The 22,411-nt window shown below is 32.5% G+C and overlaps 1 protein-coding gene and 1 long non-coding RNA gene across 2 annotated transcripts in view; one reads left to right on the forward strand and one right to left on the reverse strand.

Moving 5' to 3' along the window:
• Positions 1-4,679: 4,679 nt before the first annotated feature.
• Positions 4,680-22,411, forward strand: part of LOC111702772 (monocarboxylate transporter 10) — a gene marked incomplete in the record, with an annotated part of 21,633 nt that continues 3,901 nt past the window's right edge. Inside the window, 9 exon segments of the mRNA XM_023474545.1 lie at positions 4,680-4,766; positions 5,014-5,093; positions 5,999-6,104; positions 6,767-6,876; positions 14,869-15,000; positions 16,100-16,221; positions 16,557-16,590; positions 17,217-17,408; positions 18,426-18,774. Coding sequence (XP_023330313.1) covers positions 5,052-5,093; positions 5,999-6,104; positions 6,767-6,876; positions 14,869-15,000; positions 16,100-16,221; positions 16,557-16,590; positions 17,217-17,408; positions 18,426-18,774 — 1,087 coding nt within the window.
• Positions 5,787-6,843, reverse strand: LOC111702773 (uncharacterized). The gene is made up of 2 exons (XR_002765482.1): positions 6,763-6,843; positions 5,787-6,121 (listed from the first exon to the last, which is right to left on the reverse strand). It is a non-coding gene; the product is annotated as an uncharacterized LOC111702773 (long non-coding RNA).

The raw sequence follows: 22,411 nt of genomic DNA on the forward strand, positions 1-22,411 counted from the left end.
GTCTATCTGTCTATCTGTTAGAGTGATGATTTGAAATCTCCATATTGCACTTGTATCTATCTATCTGATGATCTTGATTTTTTCTCCTTGAAATATATTTCCATCATGACAAAACAGTTTTATAAAACAGATGAGAGTCATTCAACCAATTATTCGACATTTTGATTTTTCAGACAGATATCATTCATTCATTCTTAGATCAATCAATCATCCTGGTATTCAATCGATAAATACAGATATCATTCATTTATTCATCGAGCAATCAATCAGGCGATCAATTGATCAATACAGATATCATTTATTTATTCATTCATACATCATTTAATCAATCAGGCGATCAATCGATCAATACAAATACCAATCATTTATTCAATCAATTAGTTTGATTTCTCAGACAAATCTTTATAATGCACCAATCAATTAATAAATTAATTAATTAACTAATCAACTGTTTAGCTGAAAACAAAGGCAATGTTAACAGACATGATGTTTACTCTTTTTCATATTAATGAAGCAATTGATATTTATGTATTATTACAAAACATCTCTATCTACAGTGAAACCCTTAATAACGAATACATCCGAAGAATTTATCAAATGTCGTCCTGACAATTTTTCAATGAGTTTTATACTATATTACGTAATTTTCAGTATATGCGAAAATAGATAAATAGCCATGAATATGCGGGAACAGTTTTAAAGAGCTCCATATAATGATTTAATTAAAAAACTAAATATCTGCAACATTCCATTATCAGAAAGTGAAGAATACGACATTTGATGAATTCTTTCGATGTATTCGTTATTAAGGGTTTCACTGTATATCTATACAGTAAAAACCAGAAATCTCTTGAATATGAAGACGACTTTTAGACTCAAGTCCTGGCTTTGAAAAGTCCAATGAACATGAGACACAGAAGATGTGCAGTGTAAACACTAAACCCATTTAACTCAATAACTGATTCAATAAGTTACTCATTAAGCTTTTAAACAGTATCAAATACGTTTAAGTATTGCTTTAATATCGTCTTCTTATTCCAGAGTTTTCTGAATCTCACCTCACTGTATGCATCTGGATCTCAGTGTTTGCATAACTTGTTTCTAGGTTCTTAGTCATGGACTTCAGCTGTCCTTCGGAGTTCTACTTCTTTCAATAATAAGGAGATGGGGGTCAGAGTACACCGCTGGTGCAGGTAGGCTTTTTCCAAATACGCGCTTATACTTTATAAACAAATCAATAGTTTCTATTTATCCTATTGATCATAATAGAAGGAGACGATTCATTTGATGTACTGTCCGTTGTGTCGTGAACAGGGAGTATGGAATAGAAGGGAGATATAACTGACGCGGTTTGGCCTACCATATGATTACATGCTTTGCAGACGGGTACTCCATTTGTATATGAAATATTCAGAATAGGTTATTGTATACGCAGTTAATGTACATCAGACAAATATTTCTTATTCAAATGGAGTACCCGTCTGCAAAGCATGTAATCATTTGGAAGGGCGAACCGCGTCAGTTATATCTCCCTTCTATTACTTACTCCCTGGTCGTGTATGTCCACTGAGCCCGAAATTTAAAAGAGTATCGTTGAACGAAACTCCCAAGTCTTTCTTTTTGGGGTCTTAACGTTTGTGTAGAATTTGATTTCAGAGATTCTAAAAAGATTGAGAATATAAACAAACAAACTGAATAAAGTAATATTTCATAACAAAATGTTGATATTCACAAAACTGCCTAAACCCCATTCGTAAAACCCGGTTTTCAAAACTGGTTTTACGAACGATGCCCTGTCTTAAGTTTTGGGCTCGGTACAACTTACTCTAGCTACCGAGAAGTTCAAATGAAATTTTCATTGACCCGTACACTAAAATATACAGTGAGAACCAGAAAACGAAAACTGTTGAATAGGAAGACGAGATTAAAGCATTAATCAAACTTGAGTCTTAAAGTCGTCTTCCTATTCCATTGTTTTCTGGTTCTCATTTTTTAACTACGAACATTTTGTTATAGAATTTTTAGCTTACGTCACCCTCAAAAAAGTTCAACCAATTTGCCGTTTCCAGCTATGGCTAAAATAAATATTTGAGCGAAGAGCTTTATTCTATAGAAACTTCCACTAATAATTTAACTAATGATTATTAAAAGTTCCCAAATATACTTTTAAATTATATTGTTTGATAATCATAACACATTACCAAGATACCTGGCCCTAAGTGCCCCCCTCTTTCCCTCCCAGTTAAAGATTGATGGGAGGGGTTTACCCCTTCATATTTCAATGTAAGCCCCCCTGGTGCGCCTGTATACGGGTATTGATATTATCATTATAGCATGTGCCTTACTACACTTGCGCCAGGTTATAGAAATACATTTTGATAAATTGACATACAAAATAAAGTTGTTCCTTATTACACTTGCGCTAGGTTACGGGGATATGTTTTAATAAACTGACATACAATACAAAGTTCCTAATTACATTAGTGCTAGGTTACACGGTAACGTTTTAACCCTATCCTACAGGGTGTCCCAAAAAACATGGGAATTCAGTGACGAATTCGATATCGTCTTTATGCTAATTCATAACAAAGACGATATCGAATTCGTCACTGAATTCCCATGTTTTTTGGGACACCCTGTAGCTTGGGTACATGAAAACCAGGGGGGAGTCAATTTGCCCCCCCCCCTATAAATCCCATGTTTGATGTCCGGATAATTTACAAAAATTTCTTTGCAAAACTTGTTTAATTTGTTTCCGTATGTCAAAGGCTTTCCAAAAGCTAAAAATTTTCAAAGTCTGACAACTGAAAGTGGGTCAAAACAAAGATTTAGTTTGTTACTGGAAAAAGTAGTCATTCAGACAGTGTGCCTGAGGGCTCAGGCAGTTAAAATAAAAGCCACGTTTAATTCTAAAGGGAGGGATATGGATTTAGGAGAAGATAGACAATTTCAACAACCTCAGACCAATACTTTTTGAGTTATGTAAAAAACTACAAGGGGGGAGGGGTCGCAGGAATAGGGTTAATAAACTGAAATACAATAAAAGTTCCTAGGGGTCGGGAGTATCCATGTCGATGAATGATAATACTCCAGCTAGTATATAATATATGGTGTATACAATATACATCTATTGTCTTAACCCTGACTTTGTATGCAAGGCAAGACTTGGGAGGCTTGAATTGCAAAATATTATGAATTTAATGTTTAAAATTCATAAGCCAGAAAGTATTGAAGGCTGGGTAATGTATAGGCTGATGTTAAAGTTTTGAAGATAATCGTTAAAGAAAAGAGGAATTTGCTCGCCAAGAAAACCAAAGTTGGTATAAAATCAATTTCTTCATGAAATATCGTTGTACCTATAATATATGATACATTTCTGAGCCATGATACAGTGAGAGCCGGAAAACCGCCGAATGAGATGTAATCCTTGTTCTATATTTTACTTTATAACGGTTTTATAAAAAACAACTATTGCAAGTGAAATACTCCGAAAATTCTAAATACTTTTTTATAGATTATTTTAGCAGTCATTTTCATGATAAGAAAAAGACGATAATTTCACTGTTTTGTGATTCTAACAGAAGATATATTGTATACAGGGTTACCCACAAAGGATGAGACTTCTGAGGAAGATTGTACAGATTATACTGACTGTTTCCAAATACTACTGATTCCGCGCAGCTTTAAACTTATCACTAACTAAAGAGCTATTAAACAGACGATATTTAAGACAGCCGGCTTAATTTTACATTGGGCTTGTTAAAGTCCTTGTTTTTCAGGTCTTCTTTAAAGTCTCATCCGTTGTGAGTAACCCTGTATCAGGATGTATCTCTTAAAACTTAAAAGATTGGATTGAGTACAATCTTGTCCTATGAATTTAAATTGTGATTATTAATCAAACGACCCCCCCCCCTTTCTCCCAATCCTTCTTTATTAACCCCCACCCCACCCCACCACCGAGTAAAAAAATATGATATCGGAATATTTTCAAAGAACCTTGCTTTTTTGGCATGCAAATTTTTATATTTGCGAAATACTACATTCTTTTTATGATTCAATCCTTTATATATTCCCTATTTTTTAAAATCTTTTTTTCCCTATGCTCGATCAAATATGATTTGGGACACCCTGTCGGTTGATGATATTTTATAAATATGATGTAGGACACCCTGTAGGTTGATGATATTTGATAAATACGATGTAGGACACCCTGTAGGTTGATGATATTTGATAAATACGATGTAGGACACCCTGTAGGTTGATGATATTTGATAAATACGATGTATGACACCCTGTAGGTTGATGATATTTGATAAATACGATGTAGGACACCCTGTACGTTGATGATATTTGATAAATATGATGTAGGACACCCGGTAGGTTGATGATATTTGATAAATGTTTGCAGAATTCTTCTGCTCTATATTTCATGAATCGTGACATCATAATGGTACAAGGGGAGAACACATGGGGTGACAGCTGGGGGTCCATTGGTATTTAAATCATTGATTTATCAATTCTATTTGAGTTGATCGAGCAAGTTTTAAATCAATTATTAAATCAATTGGCAATATTAAACCTTTGAATCCAAGGGACCAAAGGAAGCTTTAATTTGATCGTATTTTAGTTTCCTTGGAATCGTTAATATATTTGAAAATGTGCAAAAACTGGTTTTTGTGTTATTGTTGTTGATTATACAGGACTTCTATTCACATCCTTTGCTAGTCAGTTTCATCAAATAGTCATCAGTTACGGTTTTATAGTAGGTATTCTATACATAGCCTATTTTTCTATCTATACACATATAAATATATATATATCTACCTATCTATCTAGTTATTTACAGTCTGTCTACTTATCTATCAATCTCTATGGTCTATCTATTTATCCTTCTTCAATTCTGTCTTCAATATTTATATATATCTTTCTGTCTGTATTCTACTACTATTTTCTATGCGTAATACTGCGTAAAATAATATTATTTGATTTGATTTGATTGACTTAAATATTTAGGTCTAGGAGTTAGTTTTGTTCGTGATGCATCAACCCTAATGGTGGCGCAGTATTTTAAACGTAAAAGAGAACTTGTAGAGGTAAAACTAAATTAAAAACAGTTAAAAAAAAAATTAGAAAAAACAGTTAAAAATAAAAGATAAAACAGAAATAGTTTGGGATTTCTCAAAAAGTTGGAATAAATAGTTTGGGTTATTGTTGTAGCTTTGAATGGGATTGGTATTATTATTATCAGTGCATTCATCTAGGTTGTCGTTGTAGCCGGAAGTAATTAGGATATTATTATTATTATTGTATTCATCTAGGTTGTTGTTATAGCTGGGAGTGGGTTAGGTATTATTATTATTATTGTATTCATCTAGGTTTTTGTTATAGCTGGGAGTGGGTTGGGTATTTTTATTATTATTGTATTTATCTAGGTTGTTGTTATAGCTGGGAGTGGGTTGGGTATTATCATTATTATTGTATTTATCTAGGTGTTTTTATAGTTGTGAGTGGGTTTGGTATTATTATTATTATTGTATTTATCTAGGTTGTTGTTGTAGCTGGTAGTGGGTTGGGTATTATTATTATATTGTATTTATCTAGGTGTTGTTATAGTTGGGAGTGGGTTGGGTATTATTATTATTATTGTATTTATCTAGGTTGTTGTTGTAGCTGGGAGTGGGTTTGGTATTCTTATTATTATTGTAGTTATCTAGGTGTTGTTATAGTTGGGAGTGGGTTGGGTATTATTATTACTATTTTATTTATCTAGGTTGTTGTTGTAGCTGGGAGTGGGTTGGGTATTATTATTATTATTGTATTTATCTAGGTTGTTGTTGTAGCTGGGAGTGGGTTGGGTATTATTATTATTATTGTATTTATCTAGGTTGTTGTTGTAGCTGGGAGTGGGTTGGGTATTATTATTATTATTGTATTTATCTAGGTTGTTGTTGTAGCTGGGAGTGGGTTGGGTATTATTATTATTATTGTATTTATCTAGGTTGTTGTTGTAGCTGGGAGTGGGTTGGGTATTATTATTATCAGTGTATTCATGAGATCAACACTAAAGGAGGTCGGATGGAGATTAGGCCTTCAAGCTATTACAGGTTCAAGCTCATTCATCCTGAAAAAAAACTAATTCTTCAAATTTGTCCAATTTCTATTTTTTAGTTTTTTTATTCAGTACACTTTACTGTATAGTACAATATACTGTAATTTTTATATATCTTAAACAGTAACCTGCTTTACAGTACAAAATACTGGGAGTGGTACAAAACGTCGATTATCAAAACGTCGAATAATAAAACGTTGATGATACAAAACAACGACAGCTATAAAATGTCGAATAACACACCGTCGAAATTACAAAACGTCGACTGCTAGAAAACGTCGACTACTAAAAAACGTCGATTGCTACAAAACATCGAATAACAAATTTAAAAATTTTTAAATCACAATTATTAATCAAAACTCCGCCGAAATTGTTTCTTAAATATGCAGCAAAAAAAACACTTTCAATTCAAATTACGATCAACGCAGCCCATCCTAGCCGCAGCGCTCGGCCCAGAAATTGTCTTAACCTATCCTAACCCATCATAATCTAACATTTTCTAACTGTCGACATTTTGTAGAAGTCATCGTTTTGTGGTAGCCGACGTTTTGTATCATCGACGTTTTTTTATTCGACATTTTGATAATCGATGTTTTGTGCCCACTCCATGTACTGTACATTCTACAACGTACTGTAAACTGTACATGGTATACCTAGGTGTATGTACAAGTTGTTCTATTCTGGGGATCTTCTATAGATCAGCCACCCTCTATCATCCACAGAGAAGAGCAATTCTTCATCTTAAATCTCAAAAACGAAAAATAAAGGTTAGCATGTGTTCACCCCCCCCCCCACATTTTAAAATTTATTTTTATTTTCTTTTTGATTTATTTTGGAGAATATGTCTCATATATCATTATTGAAATAGTTTTCAAGCTTAATCTGAAAATTGTTTTTGAAGCAAATTTTCAAATTTAAATATTAAAAGTTTTAAAGTTGACATCACCCCCCCCCCATTCCCTTCATTTAATCCTTTAATTGGATGCTCTCATGTAATATTGCATTTTTAGTTGCTTGTTTTCAAATTTAAATGTTTATGGAGAAAAAAAAACATTTCACTTCAATAAGGTTAGATGCTATAATCAAAAGGGAAATTGCCATTTTTCTAGAAATCAAAAAATCTATAGAAGAAATCTAGAATTCTAAAAAAATATAAAAAATAACAGCTTTTAGAAATAAAAATAATAGATTTATTTGTAATGTTTAAAAAAGGCTTGATGGGTTGTTTAAAAGGGAAAGGTTGAACGAGTATATAGTAGTATATAGTATATAGTAGTATATAGTAGTATATAGTATATAGTATATAGTAGTATATAGTATATAGTAGTGGACTGAATCAGACATGATTTCTTTTGTAAACGGAGACTTGAGACTGACGTATTATTACGTCTAGTTCTTTTAAAAAGAATAGTTTAGGATTAGGAAAATTATAAAGGAGGGTCACTTGAAATTACGTCTACAGTCCCTTTAATAACAAGAAAAGGTCCATTTAATGGTTATGAGAGGATGAGAGGATGAGAGGATAGAAGAACTAAGTATTTTCAATTTTCCTTTATTTATAAAGTTCATGGTTGCTAAAAGATAGATTAATATTTAACCTAATTAAAACTTGAAATGAAAAGACAATATCTCACAATTCGCATAACCTTTAAACTTTTAACTATATTAATTTAACCCTATATAACATGGTCTATATCCAAGAAATGCATGGGGAGTCCCCCCCCCCCTCTCATGGACTTTAGAAATTAGGCCATATATCGTTGTAACATTTTGACCTATATAACTTTAATACTAAAATTTTCAAAACTAAAAAACTTAAAAAAATTATTGTTAAGTCATCAAAATTGTTTATCGAAAAAGCTTTTAAAAAAATCTTACTTAAAATATTTTTCACAAATTATCACTCTTTTTTCATCACTTTCAAGTAAATTCAGATTTTTTTTAAATCTAAGATGCAGGATGCATTTCAATGCAAAGATAAATGTTTATATTTCTAAAGTGTTGCCATTAACGTGACGTCAACATAAGATTCAAGAAAAAGGAAAATAACATTTTCAATGCAGATTGATAAAATAATTGTGCTGCATTTTAAAGAAAGGGGTCCGCTAAGGTTTAGAATTGAAGAGGGTTCACCCAGACCGAAATATATTTTTTTAAATGTGGAACTTATATCTACTTTATTTAAACACTATGCGGTTTGGATCATCACCAAATTTAAAAAAAAACGTTTTCCTAGTTTACATTGGTTAAATAAATACACTCAAGCCCATTTTTATTTTCTATGCAGTCGTAATAAACCCAATATATAGGGATGCACACGTGGGTAAATACACCAATAAAAATGAAATAAAAAAATCTATAAAAATTCTAAGTTGCTTAAAAAAATTTTAGTTCTGATAATATCTTCATTATTTTTGAAGCAAGAAATGATCTTTCAGAGAAATTATGAATAAAAATCAGGTGGGATGATAGTTCTCTATCTGTGTGCTTTCTGCTCATTTGTCTTTACAGTACACTTACAACTGAGCCCAAAATTTTAAAGAGTATCGTAGAACTCCCGAGTTTCTTTTTTGATATCTTAGCAATTGTGTATTTTTTGATTAAAGAGATTTTAAAAAATGGAGTATATGAAGAAATGAAATAAAAAAATATTTCATAACAAAATATTAATATCCACAAAACTGTCTAACCCCCTTCATGAAACTCGGGTTCCAAAACGGGTTTTCATAACGATACCCTGTCTTAAGATTTGGACTCGGTTTACTAATAATGATATACTATAAGTTAAGCCAGAATCTCCTTATAATAATCAAATATGCAGTACGCTCTCGGTATAGTTCAAGGCCGATTATAATTAATAAAAGAATAACGTACATCATCACTCTATACACTATAACCTCGTTGATACAAATTAACAGCTTTTAGAAGCGAAACCACAGATATCTGATTCATACCGGTGTGAATTGGATATGCGACTCGGTGGAACGCTCTTGGAACGCTCTTGGAACACTCTTGGAACACAATTGGAACACTCTTGGAACACCCTTGGAACACTCTTGGAACACTATTGGAACACTCTTGTAACACTCTTGGAACACTTTTGGAACACTCTTGAAACACTCTTGGAACACTCTTGTCATTCCTTATACTAGAGCCGTGCCCAGCTCTAAATTTATCTTGTTATATAAATATATGAGTATATATATATATGTAATATGTCTGTAATATATCTATTTATACATTTGTCTGGTCTATAAGTAGGATCCTTAGGGGATATTAATTATGTACATCTCTCTATAGTAGTATATAGTATATAGTAGTATATAGTAGTATATAGTATATAGTATATAGTAGTATATAGTATATAGTAGTGGACTGAATCAGACAAAAACCTCCACCTTTGGTTCATCCCCTTCATGAGAAGACCCTCCCCCCTTCGTGTAAAGATTTCACCTCCTGATCTCAAATTTAGAATTTATGGTATTGTCGTCTTCTAGTGCCAACAATAAATCTACGAAACAGTGTACACATGTCAACCATACTCAGTGTTTAAGCATAACTTTAATCTCGCCAATATATTAAACAAGTCAGGGATGAATAACTCTTGTCAGTGCGTATGCCATAACTCAATGTGCTTTTAAAGGGACTGTAAACATAATTTTAAGTAAGGCATTTTAATCTAAGAGTTGCCATGGTCGAGGACGGGGTGGTTGCTCCCAGGGGTTTGGAGTAAAATGTTAAAATTTATCCGACCTTTTATGGAAAGTCCTTTAAAATCGAAAATTGAAAAAATGGCTCTGTTACCCCATTTTACTGTCTTTGTTCAGATATTTGCAGGGGAAAAAATCACAAATTTCAGTCCAAGTAGCCTTTGGCGATCAGATAGTTTTTACACGCCAAACTGACGACATTTGTTTTAGCTTTTGCATTAAAGATTATTGGTTTATGTAAAAAAAAATTTTTTTAGCTAAATATACATAAAGGTTATATTTGAGCTGGTCCAATGTATCTCAACATCTTCATAAATTATCTTATTCCAAATTTTTTAAGGAAAAAATCCAATTTTTCGCGCCATTTAAAAATGCTTTTTACTCAACATTCAAGAAAATAAAAATTGTTCTTTGTTATATTTATAGCCTTCTATATGGCTCGCACTATACCAAAATTCATCAAATTATCATGATATCTGAGGAAACCTATGTTTTGTCTTTTTACTCCAAACTCTGGGAGCAATTCCAAAACACTGATAGTAGCCATCCCTCTCTTGCTGGTCAGCGGTCAGGGATAAATCTTTCTTTGTCGTGCTGTAAATTTTTTTAAAAGTGGTTTTTCTTTTACAATTGGACTTTCGGATATATGCTTTAGAGACCAAATAGAAAAAACGTATAGGCTTTAACTTTATAAGCAGCAAAAAAGTAGCAAGCGCCCAAAGTTTCTCTAAAAGATGTAACCTATAACCTTGCTTCATTCATGAAATTAAAGAATATGAAGATTTACCCTATCTATTGATTGGATCTATCTGTATATATATATATCTATCTGGGATGGGTTGTATCTAGATTGGATCTATATCTCAACTAAATATATATCTATCAAGGATGGATAGGATCTATATCTATCTATAACACTCTCCACTAAACGCTACTATATCTTTAGTCAGTGTACTGCAGATTACTGCAGTACACACCTAAAGCTTAGTTGTGAGTGATATATATCTCTCCAGGATGGATTGGATCTACATCTATCTATATATCTATCTAGGATGGATAGGATCTATATCTATCTGTATATCTATCTATATATCTATCTATACATCTCTCCAGGATGGATTGGATCTATATCTATCCATATATCTATCTATACATCTCTCCAGAATGAATTGGATCTATATCTATCTATATATCTATCTAGGATGGATTGGATCTATATCTATCTGTGTGTCTCTTCTTCTCTCTCCAGTAACAGTTGCAACCTGTAGGCTCAAATCTACAAGGTAAGTAAAACAAATTTTTACAAGAATTGCAATAATACTTAAACCTCAAATTGCTGAACAAATGAGTCTTATTCTATGTAATGGGGGTATAGTAGCCCCCCCCCCCCCCGGAAAATGTATTTAAGACAAAGATTGTGATATGCGTATAATCAAATTTCAAAACTGCAGCAAGTCTTTTTGAATTAAACCAAAACGTTCATATGCCATAGGTTTTGGAAATTTTTGATAAAATAAGTTTTTAAAAATTGTGCCGCATTCTCTAGTACTTTTTTGTATTTCCTTTTTTTCCTGTAGTAAATGAGAATGTAGTATTGTGGAGAAATTTGACTTTTAAAATCTTATATTTGGCTGGTTACGTTTTGAGAATTGATTTTTTTTAAATTATTAAATCACAACGACAAAAAATGTAACAAAAAATCTACAGTAAACTAATAAGTTGTTTAGGAACAGGTTGACAAAATAAAAATGAACTCTTATCATTGAAAATAACTAATCTTATTAAATTATTAGTTTCTGTAATCTTTCATTGTTCACAAACATTTTCTAAAGATTTTCTGGAATTTTTATTGAAAAGACGACATTTGAAGAATTTGTAGAAATCTGCTAACAAATTTGTAAAGAATAAGAAATTCAATATAATGATGAAAACGAAATAATTGATTCTAACATTGATTTATTGACAAATTTCTATTGAGAAATATGTTCCTAAACATCTAATTAGTTTACTGTAGATTTTTTGATACATTTTCGTCATCGTTATTTAATAATTTAAAAGATCGATTCTCAAAACGTAACCACCCAAATGGATTATCTTGAACGTCGACTTTGAGATCAATCAAACTCAGCAATTATGCATCATTAAAATGTTTCATATGTCTCAAATGAATCCTAAAAAAAATTCTTCACAATACTACATTCTCAGCTCACCTACCATACATTGCCGGTCACTCCCTTTGAAGCAAAAATATTTATTATTAAAACAACATAGGGTACAGCACTTTTTTAACAACATAGGGTACACCACTTTTTAAACAACATAGGGTACAGATTTATTATTTATAAATAAATTTTATATTTTCATAAATTGGCAAATATTCTGGGAGCATGTTTATACCGCATATGTTCTTCTAGTTTAAAGGAATAGTTTCAATGTTTGATGGTTTGATGGTGGTGTAAACTTATCATTCAAGAGTTTACTGCAGAGGTTATAGTTCACAGTAATCTAAAGGTTATAAGCTTTCCAGAAAAATTATTGAGAATTTTGCCAACTACTTTATAAAAAACTAAAACTAAGATATCTAAATGTCTACCAAACAGTATAAGTAAAAGAAAATGTAAAGGCGTTGCGACGGTCAACCTAATCATGAACATTTTGTATAGCTGTCTGGATCTATGTGAGTTAAAGACAGAAATAGAACAGGGCAAGCTAGTTATTTTCAATCCGTTTGTATTCGACAGTATTCTTGATCAAATATGAATTAAATATCAATGTTTTTGTTTCTTAAAACAGTTTATTTTTAATTGTAGTTTCTTTGCGAAAAAGACAATTATTGCGCATTTCCTGTTTATAAGAAGCAATCGAGAAACTCAAAAAGATTAAATCCGTTAAAATTTCTGAAAAATTCAAAAAATAACTGAGTTAAATTTTTTTTAAAAAACCTCCTAAAAACGAGTATTTTTAGACAGTTTTTTGGGCCTAACTCATTTCTTCAAATTATTTTTTCAAAGATTTCAACGGAAGTAAGCTCCCTGATTAAAAACGAAGAAAAAGATTTATAACATTATAACTTCAAAACTTTTATCGAAAATCTTTTTTTGGCAGTTTTAAAAACTTATTTGGAGGCGATTATCAAATAGAATTTAAGAGTTGTCGACCTAAAAGTTTCAGGAATTACGTAGTGCAATTTGAAAAGTTACAGCTCTCAACGCGCGCGCCATTTTTTTATTAGTTATCATTTGTGGACACCTTAATGGGCAAAAATGAGAGAGATATCATTGTTTTTCTATCTGGAAAAGTGTTAAATTCTAACAATTTCATTATTTACTATTTTTAAGTTACTTTTAAAGTAAATCCACCTTTGAAAATGTTCAATTTTTGCTCCGACGAAACTGGCTTAAAAGGGTCTGTCGTGAATCGCATATGCCACTCTATCCATGGAGTAATCTGGGGGGGGGAGGGTGACTGTGAATTGCATGTTGAGTACTTTCAGCAAGCTAACCTTTTAATTGCAAATAAAATGTTACACCTTGTTCAGGCTAATTTATTGTTCCTTATTTCTAACAATTGCTTAATTAATGGCTGTTAAGGGTCGTAACAAGTGTAGTGGAACACAAAAGGGGTTAAATTCTTGGCTGGGGGGGGGGAGTTTTTTATACTTTTGGTTTAGATATCTGCTAATTCAAAAGTGATAATATGTGGATTTTGTGAAATAATATAAAAGAAATATGTTAAATTGGTGGAATCATTGAGATCAGTTGATTTTGCAAAATTGTCAGAATTTGTAATCCCTATATCTTTGAACCCCAATGTTGTAGAGTGTAGACCTTAAATATTTCAAACTATGAATCCTATTAGATCAAATAATCTAAGTTTGATATATTAAAGGTCTACTCCATCAGGTAGCAAAGATATAGTAGTTTGACCATTTTAGTTTGCTGCAATTTCTTGGAATATTTTTGGAATAAGTGGAATTTCTGAATTTTCTAAAAGAAATCAAGGAATTAATGGATTAGGTAGAATAAATTAAATAACTGTTATATGTAAACGTCTTTATCTTGTTGATCAGTTGTAATTGTTACGTTTAGCTAAAAAGTGTTGATGATGTTTATCTGTATTGGGTTTACTCCTATACAGAGTATGAAAACGTGAGATCGTGGGTCCATTACTCGCAGAAATAATGTAGTTTTTACAATTCGTTATAGACACATCTCATCCTGTATACATCTTGATAGATTGAAGCTATGGAGAAAGGGGGGGGGAGGGGTTAACTGGGGGGAAAGTCCCAGGAATAAAAAAAACCAAAGACTTTATTTCCAGTGACTTTCGAAAGGGTCAGTATTTTATTTCGCAAAGGAACTGTAAGGGTATTTTAAAGCGACATTTGGAAAAAGGAAAATGGCCGCTTTACAACGGTTCACCCTTTAAACAATTGACTAATTATCGAGGGCAGAGAACTCTGTGGGTTTATCTTAAAAATGGTGATCGAATTGCCGGAAAAGTGTACACTTGCAGTGTGAACTCAACGCAGTCATCCTTAATCAGTCAAAAGGTTTAAAGTGTACTCTTGTGAATCGAAAACGCCACTGTTCATTTCTATTGAAACTAGAAATTCAAGGCGCTTCGCGCCCTTCTTTCTAGTCTTAGAGGGCGCTTCGCACCCATCTTCTAAATTAGTTGTGAACATATGTTCTCTTTGTGTACATCGTAAAACAAAACAAAAATAATTCGCGGATTTTCACAAAAAGTTTCGCGGATTTTCAAAATTTTTAAAAATTTAATGACGATCGAATTTTGATGGAGACAAATATTTGAAATTTTGATTTTTCATAAACCTTCCCTGGGGTCCCTAGATGTCCTACAAAAAATTTGGGCCCGATCGGTTCAGCCGTTTTGACGTTTATTGGATACAAACAAACAAACAGACAAACAGACAGACAGACAGACAAGCCAAATTTATATATAGATTACTTTTGAGTATCTTATAGCCCTTTTACATAACATTTTAACTACGTAAAAATTAAAAAACTTTAATGTATATTTTTTTAGGATAAAAACAAAGCTCTGGAGGAAAAGTTGCCATTTTTTGATTTTTCTTCACTTCGTTCCAGAACCTTCCAGATTATTCTACTTTCTACATCCATATCTTCATTTGGAATATTTACTCCATTCATTCTATTGGTGAGTATAAATTCATTCTACTTTCTACATCTATATCTTTATTTGGAATATTCACTCCATTCATTCTATTGGTGAGTATATATTCTTTCTACTTTCTACATCTATATCTTCATTTGGAATATTCACTTCATTCATTCTATTGGTGAGTATAAATTCATTCTACTTTCTACATTTATATATTCATTTGGAATATTCACTCCATTCATTCTATTGGTGAGTATATATTCATTCTACTTTCTACATCTATATATTCATTGGAATATTCACTTCGCTCATTCTATTGGTGAGTATATATTCATTCTACTTTCTATATCTATATCTTCATTTAAAATATTCACTCCATTCATTCTACTGGTGAGTACTTATTCATTCATGCATTCATTTATTCTATTGGTTAGTATATATACATCCTTTCATTCTATTGTTGAGTACTAAGTATGTATTCATTATATTAGTGAGCATATATTGATTTATTCATTCTATTAGTGGGTATGTATTCATTTATTCATTTTATTAGGAAGCATATATTCAGTTATTCATTCTATTGGTGAGTATATATTTATTTATTCATTCTATTAGTGAGTATATTTTCATGCATTCATTCTATTGGTGAGTACTAAGTATATATTCATTCAAATGGTGAGTATATATTCATTCATTCATTAACCATTGTTGAGTTTACATTGATCCTTTCTATTGGTGAAATTATATTTATCTCATTCATTTTGCGAGTAGACATTTATTTAGTTCATTTGAGATTTCCTATTTTAAAGTTCTTTTTGTTTTCCTTCAATAAGTAAATAAAGTTAATGGTTGGTCTGCGCTGAAATATTTAGTCGGGAGTAAATAAGAATTTAGTTAGAAGAGACAAACTTAGAAACTTACAAACCTCTTTCTTGATCAAAGTCAGGGTTTCCATTCTGATTTTGAAATGCTTTAATGTAATTGCAGGCTAGTGTTCTATATTTGTTTTGGTGAAACATGCTAAATTCCCACCATTAAAAAATAGACAAATTATTTGAACTGATTTAGATTAGCTAGATGTCCATTCAAAAGTTTTAAACTCTGAATCTCCATATTTTGATAATGTAATAATCAGGTTTACCACGTGGAAGACAAGAGATTAGAGATTGCGGCATTCTCTGCAGTACAAACTCATCTCGGCTCCTCCTGGATTCTAGGAGTCCTTATTTTTGGTTTTATTATGCTTTGCTCTTCCAGGTAAACAGCTGAAATAAAATCAAATAAAAAATATTAAATAAAAAAATTTTCCGATTCTTTAAATAAAAAATTACAGTTAATTGAAACAATCCAAATGATATATTAAAGACATTACACAGTGGTCAGCGAATATATCAATACACTGAAGACGACTTTTTATTAATTATGCTTTGATCACTAAGAAGCATATTTCATTTTAGAAGTAAGCAAAGAGAAGCTGTCGATGAACAACATCTCTTTGTTTGAAAAATTGGTAGAAATCAAAATTGAAATAAAAATTTGTCTTTATTATTTTGATATTTATGCAACGATGACCTCATGTATATATTTGTCAGGGAGTGTCACATTGGAAGACAGTATTTGTGCCAGGCATGAGTTTATAATCGAAACATACAAAACAAAATGATGGTGAAAAATAACACAATGTTTTTAAACAGAGCTATACTTTCCTTGGCAATTTATCCCCCCCCCCTTATACAGTCATAACCAGAAAACTCTGGAATAGTATTAGACAACTTTGACAATCTAGTTGTAATCATGAAACACAGCAATTGTACAGAGTAAACAGACCCATTTCACACAAAAATAATTTTATAAGTGTCTGGTAAAACAATCAAATACATTTGAGTAAGGCTGTAATGTCGTCTTCCTATTCCAATGTTTTCTGGTTATCACTGTACACTAAACTTACACTCTAAAGGCTTATATTAAACAAATTGAAATGATTTTTAAATGAATTTTTTTTTCTCTTTTTCGAAATTGTTGGAACCTTTTATTAAAAAGAAAGTATTTTTAAACTTATGACTTGGGGAAGTCGCTGAACATCCCACTGCCGGTTCAAATTCTGAATCACTGATTAAAATTCTATGAATCGTTAACAATGGATCGGTGACTCAGGATTTGAACCAGTAGTTCAGTGACCTCTCTCAAATTCATTAAAGGGTCACTTGAAATTTGGCATACACTCCCTTTAAATGATAAACTCCTGGCTCTAGCTGGGTATGTTGGTGTCTGGAATCTCAATACTAGTGTTCGCCTCCTTGAAGGGGGAGCAGGGGTTCCTCCCTTGTATCTGGGTCTTTGGAGTATTCTCCGGAGGTTACCATTACTCCCTCAAGATGTATGTTTTCGAGAAGGTTCGAGCAAGGAACTTTGCTCGGGCCTGGGGATTTCTGCAAGCCTCACAGGAACAAATGATAATTTCAAAAGTAACCAATATTATAACTATCTGAACAGTTGGGTCTATAAACCATTATTATAACTATCTGAACAGTTGGGCCTATAGAGCTGTGGAAATGGATGAAGAAGGGTGTAATCTGCCCCATTTCACCTAAAGGGAAAGTTAGCCAACTTTCAAGTCACATCCCTGATTCACAACAGTACTCTTTAAAGGGACTGTAAAGGAAAAATGAAAGGGGGTATAGGCTGAAACCTGAGAATCTTAGGCGTTGAACGCGACCTATTAGACATCTTATCTGATGTTCCTGTCTCAAGAAATTGACATAACACTGTGTCAAAATTATACCAAAACGTATATATGTTAGATTAACGTTCGTATCACGTGACCAGAACTCCCTCCAATGGCAGTGCAGTATACTGGTCACGTGATACAGACGTAGACATGTTACAATAATACCGTACTGTCATTGGTTGCAGTTATGGTAACATGTTCCGGACGCATAAATAATAATTAATTATATCTATTGAAAATGAAAAATTATTAAATTCTAATAATAATAGGAGCAAACTTGAGTTTCTCAGGCTCCTCTGGGATATCCTTGTTTTCAGATTGGTTGCGTATTTGTTAGATATGATCTGTTTAGTACTACAAATCTTATACAAAATCTTGCATATAAACGTTTTAGTGTAATTTGACACAGTTTTAAATCAATATCTCGAGACAGACAGGAACATCAAATAGAACTCTTATATGTTTCAATCAACTCCTGAGATTCTCAGCCTTCAGCCTATACCCCCGTTCATTTTTCCTTTACAGTCCCTTTAAACGTGTACAATTTTAAAGGATGCCGTTAGTAAATTGAGGATGTCTATCTTTAAATCGAAGGCCACTAGAAATTAGGCTTACAGCCCCTTTAATCAGCATTAATATCCAAAGATTGCTTAATTTCCTGTTCCACAGTTTTTATAGTCCCACTGTGTGTGTAACAAATGTAAATGTTTTTATCATTACAATTATTTTAAAGTCAGTCCCTGTTCTTTTTGGAGTACCTTTAACCCAGTATTTAAACAACGGCTGTGAATCAAGAGCTGGGTTCTACTTCAGCGGTGTCTGTATCTTAACTGGTTTTCTCACCATGTTTCTAATTAACGTTCACAAGAATCAGCTGCGCCGACTTAGGCACAGCAGGCACGTGCAGCGGCATGGTACTTCTGTTAAATCCACGAGTACAAAGGCGAGTGATGACTCATTCCTGACCCCAGGTCCGGATCCGTTGATACGGCGGCTTTCATTTGAGGGGGATGAGGATGATCTTGATATTCTGCCAGCTATGGCGCTACTTCACAACCAGCAGTTTCTACAGGACATCATGGGTAATCTTTTTGCTATTACAATTGTGTCATGACCAATACAAAGAGAAAGGTTCACCCCAAAATATTGTACTATTTATGAAATACGAAAATATAACCAAGCATGAGTAAAGGGATAGGCTGGCTGCCAGTTTTGGTACGAATTAAGGTACAGTTGTGATTCGGAAACTCCATTCTAAGAAATGCAGTGGGTCACATAAAGTTATAACTGTAATGTATGAACTAGACTATTTTTTTACATTTTGTGCCTAAACGTAAGAAAATTTGTGCCTAAATGTAAGGAAAACACATAACTAACAGTAGGAACTGGACTATTTTTTTTACATTTGTTTATAAAAGTAAGGAAATGTTGTGCCTAAACGTCAGGAAAACATATAACTAACTGTAGGAACTAGACTATTTTTTTACATTTAGTGCCTAAACGTAAGGAAATTTGTGCCTAAACGCAAGGAAATTTGTGGCTAAATGTAAGTAGATTTGTGCCTAAATGTAAGGATAACACATGTCTAACTTTAGGAGCTAGACTAAAGGGTGAACCTAAAAAAACCACACATAATACAAATTCTTCTCTAATTTTTTTATGCATTATGATTCAAACAGTTTTATTGGATATATTTTGGTTGTTACACATATATTTGAGTATTTGGAAACTTTTAGTAGTCTTCCTTCTGGATTTGACGGCCATCTTTGTCTATATCAACTTGTAGTCGGTGGGGCAGAGATGCCATCAAATGTCTACATAGAGCCTTATCATCGTCAATCTCTCTCCATGCTGCAATGATGGCTTTCTTCAGCTGTTGGTCATTAGAGCATTCTTTTTTCAGCAACCTTTCCCTTAAGACTACTCCAAACATTTTCTATTGGCCATAAGTAGTGATTTTGGCACTGAAATCAGTATTGATGATCTTTCCCCACTTTCTGTCATTCCTCACTCTTCTCCAATAAACACTAAGGAACACTCCACACGCCGCTCTTTATGCTCATCTGACATTTTCTGAACCTTATACTTGTGGTATGCCTTATATCCATATTTTTTCATGATTCTTACAACTAATGGGTTCCTTATTGTTCATCAGTCTCTTGACCTGGGCAATCTTTCTTCCTGGAACAGAGGGTCGTCCGTTCCCCTTTAGGTGATCAGCATAGAACCCATGCATTGCAAACTTCTTCTTCTGGTAGACAACAAAGCTTCTCAGGTTTTCTTTTTTGAGAGTGTCAGGACCCGGAACTGGACCAATATACAGCCACTTTATTATTTTACCATCACTGGCATGTGGCATTTTCTGGAGATAGGTGTCTATCTGTGATTTCAAGATGAATTTAAGCTTTTTATCCATTTTTTCTTGGTAGATCCACTATCAACTAATCCTAAAATAATAGTTTTGCGGATTTTCATCAATTATTATATGGATTTTCTTAGTAGTAATCCAAAAAATCCGTTTTGTGTGGTTTTTTTAGGTTCACCCTTTATTTTTTACATTTGTTTATAAAAGTAAAGAAATTTGTGCCTAAACGTTAGGAAGTTTGTGCCTAAACGTTAGGAAATTTGTGCCTAAACGTTAGGAAAACACATAACGAACTGTAGGAAGAACTAGACTATTTTTTTACATTTTTGGTAAAAAAAGAATAAAGAAACTGAACACTTCTAATTTTCTATATATCGATTGCTAGTTGTCGGACAAACAACATATTTTAAACAGATCTGAATTCTGTTAGATCAGAAAGTTTAAGATTTACACCATCATTCAGGGATAAAATATTAAAGTTTGTGTTTTGAGATCCTTTTTGTCCCCCCCCCCCTCACTCTTCATCAAAACACACTTATTCGTGAATAATAGTTTATATATATATTAGTGTACATATAAAGGGACTATTCGTGAATATTAGTGTACATATAAAGGAACAATAGGCGTAATCTTATGTGATCCTCCATCTACATAGATTTGAATTTCCGATCCGTAACATTTAAACCTTTATCTGATCAAGTATGAATGATATATCCCTCTTTTTCACTTGATTATTTTCTGTCGTGGTTCTGTAAAAGTTATATATATATATATATGCTACGGAACCAATGATTCCTCGTAAGTATACCTACAGTCCCTTTAAAATAAAAATCCAGGGTTTGAACGTGATTTTAAGCTGTTAACTAAAGGGTTAAAGGAAATTGAGTAGTGCTACACGACCACTTAAACATACCCATTGTTAAACTAAAATATATGGCTGGTTTGTGTGTCTGTACAGTTCACTGTCTGTCTGTTAGTATTGTCTGAGAGTAAAGAATCGTGCACTGTGTTTTGGTTTATGCTAAGGGCTGTGTTTAGAGGGTTTGAGGCTGAATTCTTGAATGTATAAAATGGGTTTATATGGCTGGGTATTCTAGGGTATTCTGCTGCTAAACATCTCAGATTTAAACCCAAGATAAAATATTCAAAATCAAGTCATTTTACAAGTTGAGAAGACGGAGTGTCAAAAAAGGTTTAATCTGTCAAAAAAGTGTTGCTTAAATTAATCTCAAATTTTATGAATTGTTAACTTTTGATATTTCAATTCTATTCCTGAAATATATTTTTAAAGATTTTTACAGGAACTTTTCTAGAAATTAGTATAATCGCCCGGGGTTTGTGCAATCTACACCTTAACAAAAAAATCAAAAATTGTGTGTAACACCTATTTTTCTTGGACATTCAAAGGAGTTGAGTCTTTGCCATAAACTGTAATTTTTTAATCTTTGCAACCTGATGGTGTAAACCTGTGACATTTTAAAAAAAATTATTTAATCCAACATAATTCAAAGTTTAAAATATCTTTAGTCCTCGACATCGGGTTGCAAACATGTAGAGAATAAAAAAGTCTTAATACCTTTGAAACTCATTAATTTAACAAATAAAAATGGAACGAGCCAGAGCGCAAAAAAACTACTTAAAAGCCTTTATAAAGTTTAAAGCAGTTGTTTGAACTGTTATCCGGCCTTAGCTCAATCAACTTTTGATATTTTACTGGGCTTTGAATCTGAGTTTAGAATAAATTCCATTATTCGCTTTTACACTGGAACCCGCATTAAACTCACCATGAGAAACTGTCTGATAAAAAGCCAAGAATTATTATTCATTCTCAAACTGAGGAAAGTTGAAGATCATTTTAAGTTACCTTTTTTAGTCCCTTTAGTCATGCCTTTTATTTCATGCTAGTGTGTTTGACAGTATGTCAGTATGCATGGGATATATAAGATATGTAATTGTATCTTTTAATGAAAAACACAAGTCTGCATTGTTTTAGAGAAAACTTAATTGTACTTTTTTGTCCGCATATTTAAAGTATGTACATTGTACATTATTAAAGGGTTAAAGTGTCAAATTGTTTATATTGCAAAAACTTTTTTGTGGGACACCATGTTCTAGATTTAGATATATGACACTCATCATCTTTGCAACCCAAGCTTTTCTAGTCCCATTTATTCTGTATTATCTGACAACCATCCCTCCCCCCCCTTGAAATACCCACCCTCCACACACACACACCGTTCCGACTTATCTGAATTCGTACCGACATTTTTTCTTTCTTAGTACAATAATAAGTTAGTCTTATACAAAACTCATACCAAAATTTTGAGGTATAAAAAATGTTTCTTGCAGATAAA

Source organism: Eurytemora carolleeae, unplaced genomic scaffold, assembly GCF_000591075.1.
Source record: "Eurytemora carolleeae unplaced genomic scaffold, Eaff_2.0 scaffold491, whole genome shotgun sequence".
NCBI lineage: Eukaryota > Metazoa > Arthropoda > Copepoda > Calanoida > Temoridae > Eurytemora > Eurytemora carolleeae.